Source organism: Coffea arabica, chromosome 11e (assembly GCF_036785885.1).
Source record: "Coffea arabica cultivar ET-39 chromosome 11e, Coffea Arabica ET-39 HiFi, whole genome shotgun sequence".
Taxonomy (NCBI): domain Eukaryota; kingdom Viridiplantae; phylum Streptophyta; class Magnoliopsida; order Gentianales; family Rubiaceae; genus Coffea; species Coffea arabica.
Window position 1 is genome coordinate 54,375,659 of NC_092331.1, and position 14,305 is coordinate 54,389,963.

At 35.9% G+C, this 14,305-nt stretch overlaps 3 protein-coding genes across 4 annotated transcripts; 1 reads left to right on the forward strand and 2 right to left on the reverse strand.

Moving 5' to 3' along the window:
• The first annotated feature begins 747 nt into the window (after positions 1-747).
• On the forward strand, positions 748-5,976 carry LOC113719682 (glucan endo-1,3-beta-glucosidase 3). 2 transcript variants are annotated; one of them, XM_027244954.2, is made up of 5 exons: positions 748-1,080; positions 3,072-3,205; positions 3,449-4,702; positions 5,214-5,241; positions 5,375-5,976. In XM_027244954.2, the coding sequence occupies exons 2-5, from the start codon at positions 3,148-3,150 to the stop codon at positions 5,529-5,531; spliced, it is 1,497 nt and encodes a 498-aa protein (XP_027100755.1). In that variant the 5' UTR covers positions 748-1,080; positions 3,072-3,147; the 3' UTR covers positions 5,532-5,976. The 2 variants fall into 2 exon arrangements, with proteins under 2 accessions (XP_027100755.1, XP_027100754.1); XM_027244953.2 differs by lacking the exon at positions 3,072-3,205 and having other exon boundaries at positions 751-1,080.
• Positions 5,977-6,223: 247 nt separating this feature from the next.
• Positions 6,224-7,609, reverse strand: LOC113719684 (F-box protein SKIP28-like). The gene is made up of 2 exons (XM_027244956.2): positions 7,140-7,609; positions 6,224-6,835 (listed from the first exon to the last, which is right to left on the reverse strand). Exons 1-2 carry the CDS (start codon positions 7,479-7,481, stop codon positions 6,254-6,256), a joined length of 924 nt encoding a protein of 307 aa, XP_027100757.2. The 5' UTR covers positions 7,482-7,609; the 3' UTR covers positions 6,224-6,253.
• A 552-nt stretch (positions 7,610-8,161) lies between these two features.
• Positions 8,162-11,716, reverse strand: LOC113718773 (uncharacterized). Its single transcript, XM_027243688.2, has 2 exons — positions 11,288-11,716; positions 8,162-8,540 (listed from the first exon to the last, which is right to left on the reverse strand). The coding sequence occupies exons 1-2, from the start codon at positions 11,519-11,521 to the stop codon at positions 8,385-8,387; spliced, it is 390 nt and encodes a 129-aa protein (XP_027099489.1). The 5' UTR covers positions 11,522-11,716; the 3' UTR covers positions 8,162-8,384.
• Positions 11,717-14,305: the final 2,589 nt, after the last annotated feature.

Sequence of the window (14,305 nt, forward strand, 5' to 3'; positions counted from 1 at the left end):
TTGTTGTGTGTTTATTTATCTTTTAAAGGAATTTGTTCTTTAATCATCTATTTGACATGATATGCACTATATATATTATTTTTTATTTCGATTTTGTTGTAGAAAGAAAGAAAGTGAAAAAAAAGGATGCAATTTTTTCTTGATTTAGTGTTGTTTTTCATACCTTTAACTTCACTTAAACCAATTTTTTCCCAACTTTTCTAATGTAATCTTTCGTTATAAACAAATCTAATTTTTGCCTTTTAATGTCTCCTAAATACTTGTACATTAAGCATTCATATCAGGGGATAGGGGCGCCGGGTCCGGGCCGCAGGGAATTAGTTGGGCCCCGTAAGGATTGACCCGGACACCCCTGTGTCGGAAAAAAAAAAAAAAAAAGCATTCATATCACCATGGAAGTTTGGTCAAACGTCCTAGTCCACAATCAAAGGTGCAGGAGGCAAACTGGTCAATCATTTCATCACGAAACATCCTCAAAACTTAAGCAAAACCTACAAATAACCGTGTGGCTCGGAAAACCCATACCCCACACCCTGCCATTCAGACAGACAGGGGTTTAAAGTAAAACCCGTCAAATGCAAAATCCAAAAGTACTTTACTCTTGCGGTCCTCCAAGCCAGCGGTCCTCCAAGCCAAACAGGATAGTCATGCTTGAGTCATATTTCCATCTGCTGAGCCTGAGTCATATTTTGATAAAAAAAAAAAAAGAACCTGAGTCATAAGACATATTTAATCTCAGCCATCGGATCTCTGACATAAAATCTTGATCTGTCCAAAACAAATAGCTAAAAAATAAATTTAAAACCAAATTGGTTCCCCCTCGTCCTGCCCTTCTCTCTTGCACAACCCTCACCTCCTTTCAGCAGAGCAGAGCGGACCCTTTCACTCTATCAGACGTTTCAGTCACCTCGAAATAGTAACCTTCATTTTCTTCAGTTCTATGCTTTAGGGGGCTCATGTGTCATCCCAAGATTGAAACTTTTGGGTTGAATAAAATGAAATTAATAAAGGGCCAATCTTTTCTTCTTCTTCTTTTACTAATTTCTGCTGTTTCAGCTGCTGGTGCTGCTGCTGCTGAAGGTTAGTGTCTTTCCTTCTTCCTACGTTAGTTCCACTGTATTTTTTTCCCTAGTCTTTCATCTTTTCCATCTCTCGGCTCATTTTTTACATTTTTTTGGCTGAAAAACTAACTCTTTACTTGGTATTGATTGCTTCATGCACTACTCTAGTGGTGGTCTTCAGCTTGTATTTTTTCCAGGCTGTTTTGTTTTAGCTCATTTCAAGCTGGGATAGTTTCTTTTTCATTTTGTTTTCACGTTGCAGTTTTAGTTTTTTCAGTAGCAATATTATGCTGTTCTAGTTTTAGTTTTTTTTTTCCCTGTGCGCAATATGCTTGTATGCGGGAGTGAGACCCTTTACCAAAAGGATGTGTCTTGGTTAAGGTAAAGGTGTTAGGAATATAGCGTAAAGTTGAGAAGAAAGATTTTATATCAGCTAGAAAAAAGTGCAAAAGTTGATTAGCGTAAGCTTTGAATTTTGTTTGAGGTAAGCAATTCTAATAAGCATTTTTCTTGACAAAGTGGCTGTTTCTACGCTGAAAATAGGGACTTTTCTAGAGAAAGAGAGAATCTTTTCTTTGTTCTTCCCAAAGTAGGGTCTTTTCTGTGGATTTTTTTTTTTTTTAAATTTTTGGTGAAGCCCTCAATCTGAGCTGGACCATCTACAGAACCTAAGCTATTGCGGCCCAGCTCATGTAGGTTTTTCTTTAAGATACTCCTGCTGCCACAGAAAAAGAAAAAGTTATATTGGAGGACGATTTCTTCCATTAAGTTCCAACAAATTTTTTAAAGAATATTATTGTCATTTTCTTGCTTGATGTTTAACATGTCTACATGTGACAAGCTGACAATGTTGTGATGCAATATTTTATATTATATGTGCCCATCATTTATCTGACAGTTTTTCCATGCATGTACTTCTTTCTATGCTTGTTTAGATCTTACAGAAGGTGCTTTGAAAAATTTTCTAGTCTTTAAATATCCATGGAGTAATATTATTACAGTAAGAATCTACTCTGGCTTTTTATAGAAGCTACTTTTTCTTCCGCGAGAAATTTGATTCCTAAAAAATTTTCAGCAGTAGCATGCTGGACCAATATTCTTGCAGAGAGGCTTTGTATCAATTAGTTAGCATTGTCTGTTTCCTACCGATTATGACCTCTGGTGGTGTGGAAGGCCATTGTGGGCTCCTATAAGAGAGAACATGTGGCAGTGGCATATATTTGAAGCTTTAACCTAATTGTAAAAGCATACCTGTTGGAGAAACAAGTGATTAATGAAAAAGAGAAGTTGACAAATAAAAGAACAAGATAACATATCTTTGTAGGTGTAAGTTTAGCAATTTGAATAACCAGCAACATTTTGCAATTTATGATAATGACAATTGAATACAGGGATTAAAGATACATATTTCCTTGTGTCTTTATCTACTTCCTTATGGCCCTGTTTTTGTTACAAAATCTTATAGTGAATACATATCCGAAATCTTGAAGGCGATGGGGCTATCGCTGCCCACCAATCTTGTTTGTGCTTTGTAGTATAGCTAATTTTGAGTGTCCTTACCCAGCAAAAATTGGTAGTTTGTTCCATATTGATTTAGAGTTGAACTCTTCTATTGTTATCTATCATATTTGTAATCAAGACTATTGAATAGCTGGACTGCAAAATTGCTTGAACTTGAGGAGGATCTTTGATGTCATTGGTTTAGCAAATGACAAAACCACAATTGGTTTCAACTATAGTTTCCGTAAAGACTGCGTGATACCTTACAGTTAAGATGATTACGATGGAAGTAATAGCCCTTTGGTTTGTTGCCTTGATTTAATTTATACATTTAATTTCTCACAATCTTTTTCTCTTCTTCCTCTTGATTCTGCCCTGCAACTCACTGTGCCCCTTCACCAGCAGATTCAGTTAATAGAGGCCCTAGTGCTATGAACCCAAAACCAATAATTCTATCTGATGCTGATTGCTGATTGTTTGCTAAATTTCATTTACTTCATTTTTTGCCAGGGGTCTTTTTAGAATTTTAGAATGATAGGATGCAATGATGATGCAAGAGGCAACTAATTTAAAGTGACTGGTTCTTATGAGGGGCTTTGCTGAGTCAATGATCATTTGTGTCTCCCTAAACAGTCATGAATCAGGTGCTTTATATAGCAGATTGATTGTTCTTGTATATGAAGCAGAAAAACTTGCTCTGATTTCCTGAATTTCAAATTTTTGAATTATATTAACTATGCAGTCTAAGATGGTATTTGGTTTCAATTCTTTATGACACTCATGTTCGTTGTAGTTCCTCTGAGAATTAGAATAATTTATGCTCCAACTCTTGCTCAGCCAATGCCTTTGCTAAACATCTTATTGTTTTTTGGGTCCTTGTCCTCCAGATGGTTTCATTGGTGTAAATATAGGTACAGACCTGTCTGACATGCCTGACCCAACTCAGGTTGTGGCCCTTCTCAAGGCTCAGCAAATCCGGCATGTCAGGTTGTATGATGCTGACAGAGCTATGTTACTCGCACTTGCTAATACTGGAATTCGTGTAACTGTATCAGTACCAAATGATCAACTGTTGGGAATTGGACAGTCAAATGCCACAGCAGCCAATTGGGTTTCCCGAAATGTTATTGCCCATATTCCTGCTACCAACATCACTGCTATAGCTGTTGGATCTGAAGTTCTGACAACCCTTCCAAATGCTGCCCCAGTCCTGGTCTCTGCAATGAATTTCATCCAGTCTGCCCTAGTTGCTTCTAATCTTGCTTCCCAGATAAAAGTATCCACCCCGCACTCTTCTTCCATTATTCTTGATTCATTCCCACCTTCTCAAGCATTTTTCAACCGCACCTTGGAGCCAGTCATGGTTCCCTTGCTCAAGTTTTTGCAGTCTACTGGCTCCTTCCTTATGCTCAACGTTTACCCATATTATGATTATGTACAATCAAATGGTGCAATCCCGTTAGACTATGCTTTGTTTCGTCCTCTTCCTCCGACCAAGGAAGCTGTTGACCGTAACACTCTTCTGCACTATACTAATGTTTTTGATGCAGTAGTGGATGCAGCATATTTTGCCATGTCCTATCTGAACTTCACCAATATTCCCATAATAATCACTGAATCTGGTTGGCCTTCAAAGGGTGACTCTTCTGAGCCAGATGCCACTCTAGATAATGCTAATACTTACAATAGTAACCTTATCAGGCATGTTCTTAACAACACAGGGACTCCAAAACACCCTGGGATTGCACTGAGCACCTACATCTATGAGCTATACAATGAAGATCTGAGACCAGGGTCTATTTCAGAGAAGAACTGGGGACTTTTTAATGCCAATGGTGTACCTGTTTATATCCTACACTTGACAGGTTCTGGGACTGTTCTTGCAAATGACACCACGAATCAGACTTACTGTGTTGCGAAGGAAGGAGCTGATAAGAAGTTGCTGCAAGCAGCCCTCGATTGGGCTTGTGGCCCTGGAAAAGTGGATTGCAATCCGTTAATGCAAGGAAATCCATGTTATGATCCGGATACTGTGGTAGCACATGCATCATATGCTTTTGATGCCTATTATCACAAGATGGGTATGACAGATGGAACTTGTGACTTCAATGGGGTTGCCACCGTCACAACCTCGGATCCCAGTAAGTAATAAATATATTGTTATGCATTGACTTGGTTTACGAAGAGACTTTTGACACTTTGTTATCTTAGTTACTGAGATTGTGAGGTGCCATAAAGAAACAACTAAAAAAAATTAATCAATAGCTATGAAATGGCATTTCAACGGGAGATTTCTTTTCTTCTCCCTGTAAGCACAGATGCAAATGGAGTAAAAGTCGTACTTTTTCTTTGATTGGGGGTTCTTGGCTTTGCATTTTATGCATACCTTCATCTGAATTAAGGTTTTTGCATAATCAGCTATTGGACGACTCTAAATCGCAGCTTGGAGAAGTTAGTGAAGTCATTGGTGAATGTATTTACTGAGTACAAAGACGAAGAAAGAAAACATACCAAGACTGATTTCTTCAACTTTAAATAAAGAATCTTGTAGTTAAATGCTCTATGCACTCGTGTAGATTAAATGCTTATACTCCTTGCTTGTAACATCATTTGTTGCATTATCAAATACTAATGTTCGTTCTGCTTGTGCAGGTCATAATTCATGTATATTTCCAGGAAGGTATGAAGCATTGAGTTTGTAACTATGGTTTTTGAGTTAGTCTACTATCTCTGTATTGCCATCCATATTCTGTTATTTATGTCCAAAAGCTTCATCTGAGAGTTTGTGTTTTTCTTCTTTGTTTGTTATGAAGTGGTGGGAGGAATAGGACCACCACAAATGGCACCTCTCTAGCTCCATCGTCGAACTCCACGGTATCTGGCTGCCATTCACAATATTTAAACGAGAAAGGTGTCCTTTTTAACTCCATAACACTTGGTCTTATGCTCTGGGGTGTTGCTTTCTTGTAAAACATTGATCTCTTACTTTTTGCTGCTTTTGAACTACGTTGACACTTGAGAAACCTTTGGGTGGAAAACTGCTACAACTTCTGCCACACCCAATTTTGGTCATCTGAATTGAGCTAGGGTTGGCATTGGGATCTGCTTGGATTATATAGCTGGCAAGTTGCTTTGAGGTGAGTGGTACATTAACATGTACAAAGAAGGCTTTGGGATTATTTCGAACCATTGATGTAATTAGGTTAGATTAGAGTCAATTTGTACTCAAGGATTGTATTCTTTTAACCTGAAAATGAATTTGCATAGAGTTGTCTCGACTCTTCATATTGTCTTGTATCATCTTTTCTTTTTTATTGGGCAGAAGGTTGGTAGAAGTAAATGACATTGAGATGTCTCCTTTGCTGCAAATTGTTTCGAGTGGTCAAGTTTATAATGGCACTTGTTGGATTTGACCTTTCTTTGTTTCGTAGTTGTTAATTTTACTCTTAAATTGCATTTAGGTGACGAATTTACAATAAGCAATGGGAATGTTGCATCAGTGGTAAATATAACCAATATATGAAAGTAACGACTTTTTGGTAGAGAATTCAAAGTCTGTGGAGGTATTATGCAGTAGATGTGATGCTTATAATCAACCAAACAAATGAGTGGGAGTTCTCAGATGCAAGTCTAATCCGTAACAGTTAACACATTTCATCTGATTGCTAAAAGTTCTAGTGCCCTTGTGATGATTAATTCTCTATAAATCTTGCATGACAATCTATACATACAAATCCTGAAGAGCCTACTAGGCTGCACTTTTGATCTGCATGTTGGCTACAGTAAGGTTTGTTGCAAAAACTACATTTTGGTAGCTGAAGCCAGCAGCCTAAACATAATACATCCACACAAGCTGCCTCTACTGGATCTTCATCTTTGATACACATACCACATTCTTCACACCTTAGGATGCAGTGTTGGCATCCCCTGCACTCAAGCTTCTGCTGCTGCCTCATACTTTTGCAAGAATCTCTAGGGCAGTCAAAAACCACTCTTGCTTCTTTACATTTTGGGCATATTTCCACATCAATAGGAGGATATGAATGTTTAAATGTTGAAAACGCTTTGTACTCATGATAGAAGTTCAATCCTTTCTTCTGCCATGGGTGGCTTTCATCATCAATTAGACAGTGTAGTATTTCAAGATCTTCTTTCTTCAAATTATAGATGCCGTTGATCCTTAGGCTCTTTAATCTGTGCTTATTTTTGGTAAGCAGCTTCACTGCTTCAATCACTCCACTGGGGCTTAAGCTGGTGCAAGCTGGTAACCAGAGCTGAGAAAAAGGGAAGAACTGAGACAGCAGGCTTTTCTAGAGCTTAGCTTTAGTCCTTAACTATGCCAACATAGCTTCACATCACAGACCAACAAAGTTTATCTAGTCCAACTAAAACCATACCTTATCGATTTCCATCCCCTAAAACAAAGGTAGTTACTTTGAACAATAACATAAAGAAGAATCAAATAGAAAGAACATGCATCGTGGAGGAAGATGAAATTATTTTTTATTACTATATCTCCTGTTCCCACTAAAGGATGACAAAGACCGGACAAAAGAATAAAAGGGTTCATGAATATACTCTGGTTATGTAAGGATTTCTTGCTATGACCTGCTGAAGCCCCTCGTCTGTAATCTTTGAGCAATTCAACAAGGCCAGAGTTTTTAGCCTACCATCTGCTTTTGAGGTAATTTTGAGCAGATGGACATCGTTGAAACGCTTGTTCAATGGCTTTCCCACCACCATATTCAGCCATGGCAAGATATCATAGGTAAGAACTTCTTTTACTGATCTGCAGACTTGAGCCATAACAAGAAGTTCATATAGAGGAAGATAAGACAAGACAAGAAATAGAACTTCATGGGGCATCCCTTCTTGTTGGAGAGGAGTATCTGAGGCATCTTGCACTAAGTTCTCTTCCATATGTGAAGCTGGTACAAACTCATCAGTTGACGGAAAGGCCAGGTTTTAAAGGATGAAGGACAAGGCTTCGTTATCTTTTCGAACTCCTAAATTAAGTCCAGACAAGAAGAAGATGATGTAGAAGAAGGCTGAAGAAAAGAGTACTTGAAGGAGGAACTTTACGTGTCCTAAATTGCTTGGTTGAGAAAATTTGTCGAGTATCCCAGTTAGGCTGTGTTTGGCTCCTTCATTTTTAGAAGAATTAATTCTCTATAATTTGCTCCCAAATAAAAAAAAAAAATTAGATTAAATCTCTGTTGAATTACCAAATATTTAGCAATTATATATCGATTTTAGATTCTTGCCATGCCATACACCTTTGTAACTAGGACGTCAATATCTCCAGATTTATAATCCTAGCTTATTTGAGATTCCAAGGAGGAACATGTTTGAACATCAGAAACTCGCAACAGACTTTTCATATGCGAAATATTTTGATCGGATGAAAAATATATCTCTTTCTACGAGCAGAAAATGCAGTACACATAAATTGTTACTTTTGGTCATCAACCAGAATTGTGGAGTTGATGAAGTGCTTTAGACAGTATGTCTAACTGCTGGATTGTTCATCTTCAAGATTCTACTTCAAGAATTCATGAAACATTCAAACTTCTGCAATTAATCCTATGGACTTTAAAGGATAGTTAAAAACACTACATTTTCCTCCTTTTCCTCTTTTCAATAGGTCAGTTATCAGATACAACACAGAAACGAAGGCAGAGAAGAATTACATATTGTCCATTTCTTTCTTCTTCTTTTTTGTTTTTCTTTTTCCCTTCAGCTTTGTACATAAGGTTCTCAGTTTCAAAAGGCATTCAGGATTCAAGATCTTTGCAATTACAGAGTATAATATAACCATGAGTTTCAACGGTCTAATGGTTCAACAGCAGTCTTGAACAGAAGAACGTAGACCTTATCGATTGAGAAATACAAAAAACCTCCAGTGGAATGTGTCACGTATGAGCCAAAGCTTGTTCCAACAATGCAATGCCAAGCCGGACCATATGTTGAATCAAATTCCTGTTAAGGCCAATACACAAACCATTATCCAGTAGTCCGAAGTTGTCTACCATATGAAATTGTACGACTGTAAAAACAATGCATTCTCATGAGACATATCGTTGAAATAAAAAGGGAGGGATATAAGCAATCTAGTCTTGATTCTACCATAATTACCTCTGGACGAACATTGGAATTAGTTGCAGGAATAAGAAGTGGAGTATCAGAGTTACCAAGGTATCTTTAAGAAACATCCCTAAAAAAAATTCTATGTCAAGCTTAAGGTTTCAGACTATGAAGCTGGCCGAATAAAGAAAACCTTCCCGTGATCATATAGGAAGATAATTGCTAACATACTAACATAATTCTACCGAATTTTTTTAGACCCTGATTATATGAAGTTCGAGCTGTACAATACAAGACAGAAGACAAAGTCCTCATACTCTAATATGTTTTTGCTACAATGAAACATGCAACATGAAAATTGACATTCTATGATGATCTATATTTGGACTCAAAAAGTCCCTCACATGAAAATATTTAGTTCTTATTAGACATGCATACTGAGTAATACATTTGAGTCGAGAGAATAATTTGAGAGGCTTCAGTATATCCTTATTAACAAGGAGTACACAAAAGTAAACAAAACGAAGACATAATTAAGTTGAGACCAACAAAGATGGGCATCAAGGGCTCATTGCATCTAATGATGATAAAATGAGGTACGCCATCCATCATTTCAGATCAAGTGTTTGCTGTCTGAATCATAGTTCCTGAGATGTTATTTTCAAGAAATGATCTAAGATGCCAAATTGCACATGCTACACCCTGCAAAGGGCACAATCATGAACATCACCTAGAAGAAGGGTTTGGGAGGCCGTATCATTATTACCAACTGCTTCCCTCTGCACTGTTGGTCAATCAAACAAGACTCAGTTTGATTCCCCATTTATTTGACTTAAAAGAATGGAAACCCAAGAAAATGGTAAAAAAAAAAAAAGAGTCCTTCAAGGCTAATTTTACTGGCCAAAATGACACCCCAAACATATTGCCAGAAGGATAGCAAAAAAATTAACAAAGATAATAGAAAGTCATTGAGTTACAGGTACAGAAACTTGAGGTGGAATGGTTCCATTAAGGATGCACGGTCCCTATTACCAATTAGCAAAACTGTGCAATATGTGATCTTATTAAGACTTCCTTTGCCGATGTCACGTCAATTCTCCTGCTTCAATTTAGATAGTTAAATTTTTCTTCAGATTGGCCTGCCTATAACTTGTCAAGTTCATGAAACGACAATGATGTATTACAGCACATAGCAGCTTGTACCAATACTTGTAAAAAGAAGTAAATACAGGGTAAATAAACACCTTATGAGCTAAAAAAAAAGAAAAAAAGGAAACAATGCTGGCAAAAGAGAAATATGGTTGGAAGTACTTACCCCAAAAAAAAAAAGCTCGGAAGTAATCAATCCTCTAAAAACTTTACCAGCAGGATTTTAGTCCTTTGGCAAAGAGATTCAGCAATAGCAATGAAACTAACTCTCGATTTTCATAGGAAATACAACCATCAACATAACTTATTGCTGATACCAAACAGCAGGATTGGCTCAAAAAAGCATGCTTATATTTTCCTTTCAATAAATTTGAAACATGAAAGCAAAGAACTCAACAAGAATGATGAAGCTCAGAAAATGAAGACTACACAGCCAAACGATATACACATATATATAGTTTTTAAAGTAATTCCAGATATTCTTTAGGCGCAAATAACACAAATTTCGAAATTTGAAATGCAAGCTGCACATTTTGGAAAACATAACTCACTGCCCAATGAAATTTCCTCATATTATGTCAAAAGACATTTCACTTGCAGTATATAGTGTCAAATGTACAGCCTGCAAAGTATAATCTCAAATGCGATAACAAACGTGGTCCAAAAACCATATTGCCACAAATATAAACAGGGAGGAGGACAGTGATCTAGATGTTGCATTAACACCGAGCAATCACCATGTTAAACTAACCAGAATAATCAAGTATCCAAGAAAAGCAGCCAGATACGAACCAAAGTTGAAAATACGAGTTTTCTATTGATTCTGCCCTTAGATATTAGCAATCAATCAGACCAGCAACAGCAAGATAAATATATAAAGTAAAGCATTCCCTTAACAAAAAAAGAATCTTTGGCACGATGTCATTAAGTAAAGTCATCAAGAATCTTTGGAGAACCAAAAAAGAACATATTGGCACAATGTAGTCCAATTAAGAGAAAAATACACAATTATAAATAAAGAATTCTAGGTATCTAGTAAGGGTGCCAGCAATCAATCATTTCTTTGCAGTGAGCTAAGGGTAGCTTATATGCTAAGGCCACCCCTCACCAAAGCAATATGTCACTGTTGACTCTAATTATTCCATCACAGCACCCTAATATCCTTCCCAATGTCATGTACTCCAAAGGAAAAAAAAAGAAGAAAGAGGATTCATTTTCGATGCATCAAATTTACCATAATTGCACCAGAGAGAGAGAGAGCAATCTAAAAACGAGCCTTATTAATAGATTAAGCAGATAACATGAATAAAATCAGTACCCCCTTGCTCTGTAAACTCAAACAAGCAAATAAAAGTCCCACAAATTTTTATACCAAGAAACTACAAAAAATCAAGGTTCATCAAAGAAAATCCAAAAGATTGAACAATCTAGAGACCAGAAGCTAAAAAATTAGTACTACTACAAGTATGTAGTTTGTGCAGTAGCTGTTATACCTTCTTGAGAGAAAGAGCAAGGCGTTTACTATCCAGCTTCCCTTTAGGCATGGAGTCAAGATTGTTTCTAGCGCAATTAAAGGCGTGGTTCTGCAAAGACACCGCCATATCAGAAGCTCTCAAACGTACATTCAATCGTTCATGCTGCTCTTTTTGCTCCACAGCTTTCTTCTTCAGTATTAAGCTGTTCAAGAACTTGCTTCTTCGCTCCAACTCTGCCTCAGCTGCCTCCATTTTCACCTTCAGCACCCCTTCATTTAAAACTCTATATTCTCGCAAGATTTCCAGATATGGGATTGCTTTTATTTCATTTTATTTTAATTTTTTTGTTTCTTCCAGCTTGAGGGATTAGAGTTATTTTTGGTGAGGTGGTTAAGAAGATTAGGAAACAAGAGTCTCGAGTATAGTAGCTGAACAGCACTGCACTTTTTTGTTGTTTGTTTTTGGCATATTTTTCGGACATTTCGTTTCTTTTAAGACAGTTGTTGCGTGGATACGAGGTCGTTGGGGACGCCAAAATTTTGTTTAGGCGGAAATTCTGGTCCAGCATGGGCTATAGAACCTGTTTGTCTATGGTTTTTTACATTTCTTCTTTTTCTCTAGGAGTCCTGTTATAATTTTTTTTTGGTTATTAAAGTTCTCTTAAAATACTGAATTCAACAATATTGAAAATTAATCACCACAAGCAAAGTGAGCAGTTATTATTAAGAAGAAATATCGATTTTATCCTTAGAAAGTATTAATTTTGCGCTGTTAATACTTTTCTCTTACCTTTTAATGTTATCCAGGTAAAAAAATATCTTTTTCGCCATTTAACAATTAGTTTACGTTTCCTTTATTTCTTTTACTCTCTCTCTCTCTGTAATTTTTGAACAATGGGTCTTCTAGGTCACCGTCTTTGAAATATGTATTTGGTCAATTGATTCTCAATGTGTGCAGTAGTTGCCAGTCAGTCCTAATGATGCTTTACTTCCTATCTTTGGGAAGTTATTGGACCAAAATTCTTGATGATTTTGGGTTAAAATGTGATAATTGTCGAGCATAACTAGATAAATCATCGAATAAGTTTGAATATAATTTATGTTTGGATTGTAATTTTTTATAAAAAAAAAAAATTACATTTTTTTAATATATTTTTTAATAATCTTTTTTCTTTATATACATCAACTGATACATTATATTGTTCTGTACAACTGGTTGTAGTATCGGTAATGGTCAATATAGCACACGGACATTTGGCAAGTGCCAAATTGCCAATACAAAAAAAATCTTATTTTGGCTCTTTTTACAGTAACAATACACAAGTCATTCCTACACTAATCTCTCTTCCTTTGAGTTCTTTCTACCGTAGAACTTTGCATTTTTAATGAATGACCTTTCTTATTGTTTTTATCTTAGATTTTTGGTATCATAAAAATGAGGGAGGTTGTGTTCTGCTAATAAATATCCTCAAGAAGAAAATTAAGGGGGTTGTGCATGTCCGGAACATTTTCATACCAGAGTTAACCATTTGTCATGATCGACAGGTAAAATGCAATGAATTTGCTTAATAAGGACATTACTTTGTGATTCGGAGCAAGTACTTGCTAGGAGTGTAAATGACTAAATGAGTTTAACACTAATATTTAAATTTGTTTGATTATTTTAACGAGTTTAAAATTACATTCAAATTTAGTTTATTTATTTAACGAACTGAACTCAAACTAACTTTTATCAAGCAAGTTTAAATAGTTTGTATTTTTTACTCAAAAATTAGAAATTTTATATTAATCGAGTCAAATTTAATCCGAGTTTGAAAGTTTATTGAGCATAAAATACTATTTAAGTTTGATTTGATTGGTTCATATTAAATCCAACTCGATTAAAAGTATCGGATAGTTTGATTCATTTTTCAATCCTAACGCTAATATATTAGGCTGAGATTACATAACAAGGAAGCAAATTTGTCAAAACTACTAGAATATAAACCAGGAAAACATTGAATGGATGGTAAATACTACTATCACTTCAGTGATAGCACGAATAATGAAAAGGAGAAAATAAAACAAGAATGGGGCCAATTGCCAAGCAAGCAAGGACTAAAAGCAGAATGAAAATATGAAAAGAGACCGCAGAGCATCAATGTTTGATAGATATTGGTCAGACAAAGTAAGCGGAAGTCACGGGAAAAGCTGTGTGCAGGGGCCCTTCTAGTTATTTAGACCTCCACCTTTGAAACGTGGTCGGTTCGGTTTATTCCTAGGGTTAGATTTTGCATTTTGTCTGATTCTTTCCACAATGTTATGCTTCTATGCAGCAATGAGGCATGCATTTGACCTTGTGGTGTTCAATGCTTTGACGATTTGGCCTTGTTTGAAAATTCATTTTTTTTCCAAAAAATTTTTACATTTTTTTGAACACATTTCTTAATATTTTTTTATTTCATGTACGTCAAATCATCACAGTATATTTTTCTTTAAAAATTCCACAAAAAAAAAAAAAAACAATCGGTCCTAATTAGTATGATAGAATTGTAATCATCGATAGGAAAAGAGCACTTACTCTAGTGCCCATTTCACCATTTTCAAATACTAGTTAATACTTGTCTTATCAGCATTTCACCATTTGAAAATGTCTATGCTACCTTTTGACACTTAATTCTTCACAATTGACTTTGAAGGCTCACAAAATTGTCTAAAAAAGAATATAAAGTCACAAGAAGATTAATTGTTTGTCTGGTTTCTAAGCAAAACTAAGACAAAAATGAATTGAGGAAACATGTAAACTGAACTCCAATTTCAGCACCCATTATTGTTTGACCATCTTCATTTTTCAACAAAACTTCTATTCTATTTGAGAAAAAATATGACACGAACACTCCCTTTTGCATTTCATATTTCTACACACTTTCTCTCTTAAAAAATATAGAATACCAATTTGCCAAAGTTGGAATGATTTGATTCCCTACATTGTTTATCCATAAAGCTACCTTCTTCTTCAGGTAACTTCATAATTACTATGTTAAGATGTTGGGAAGGG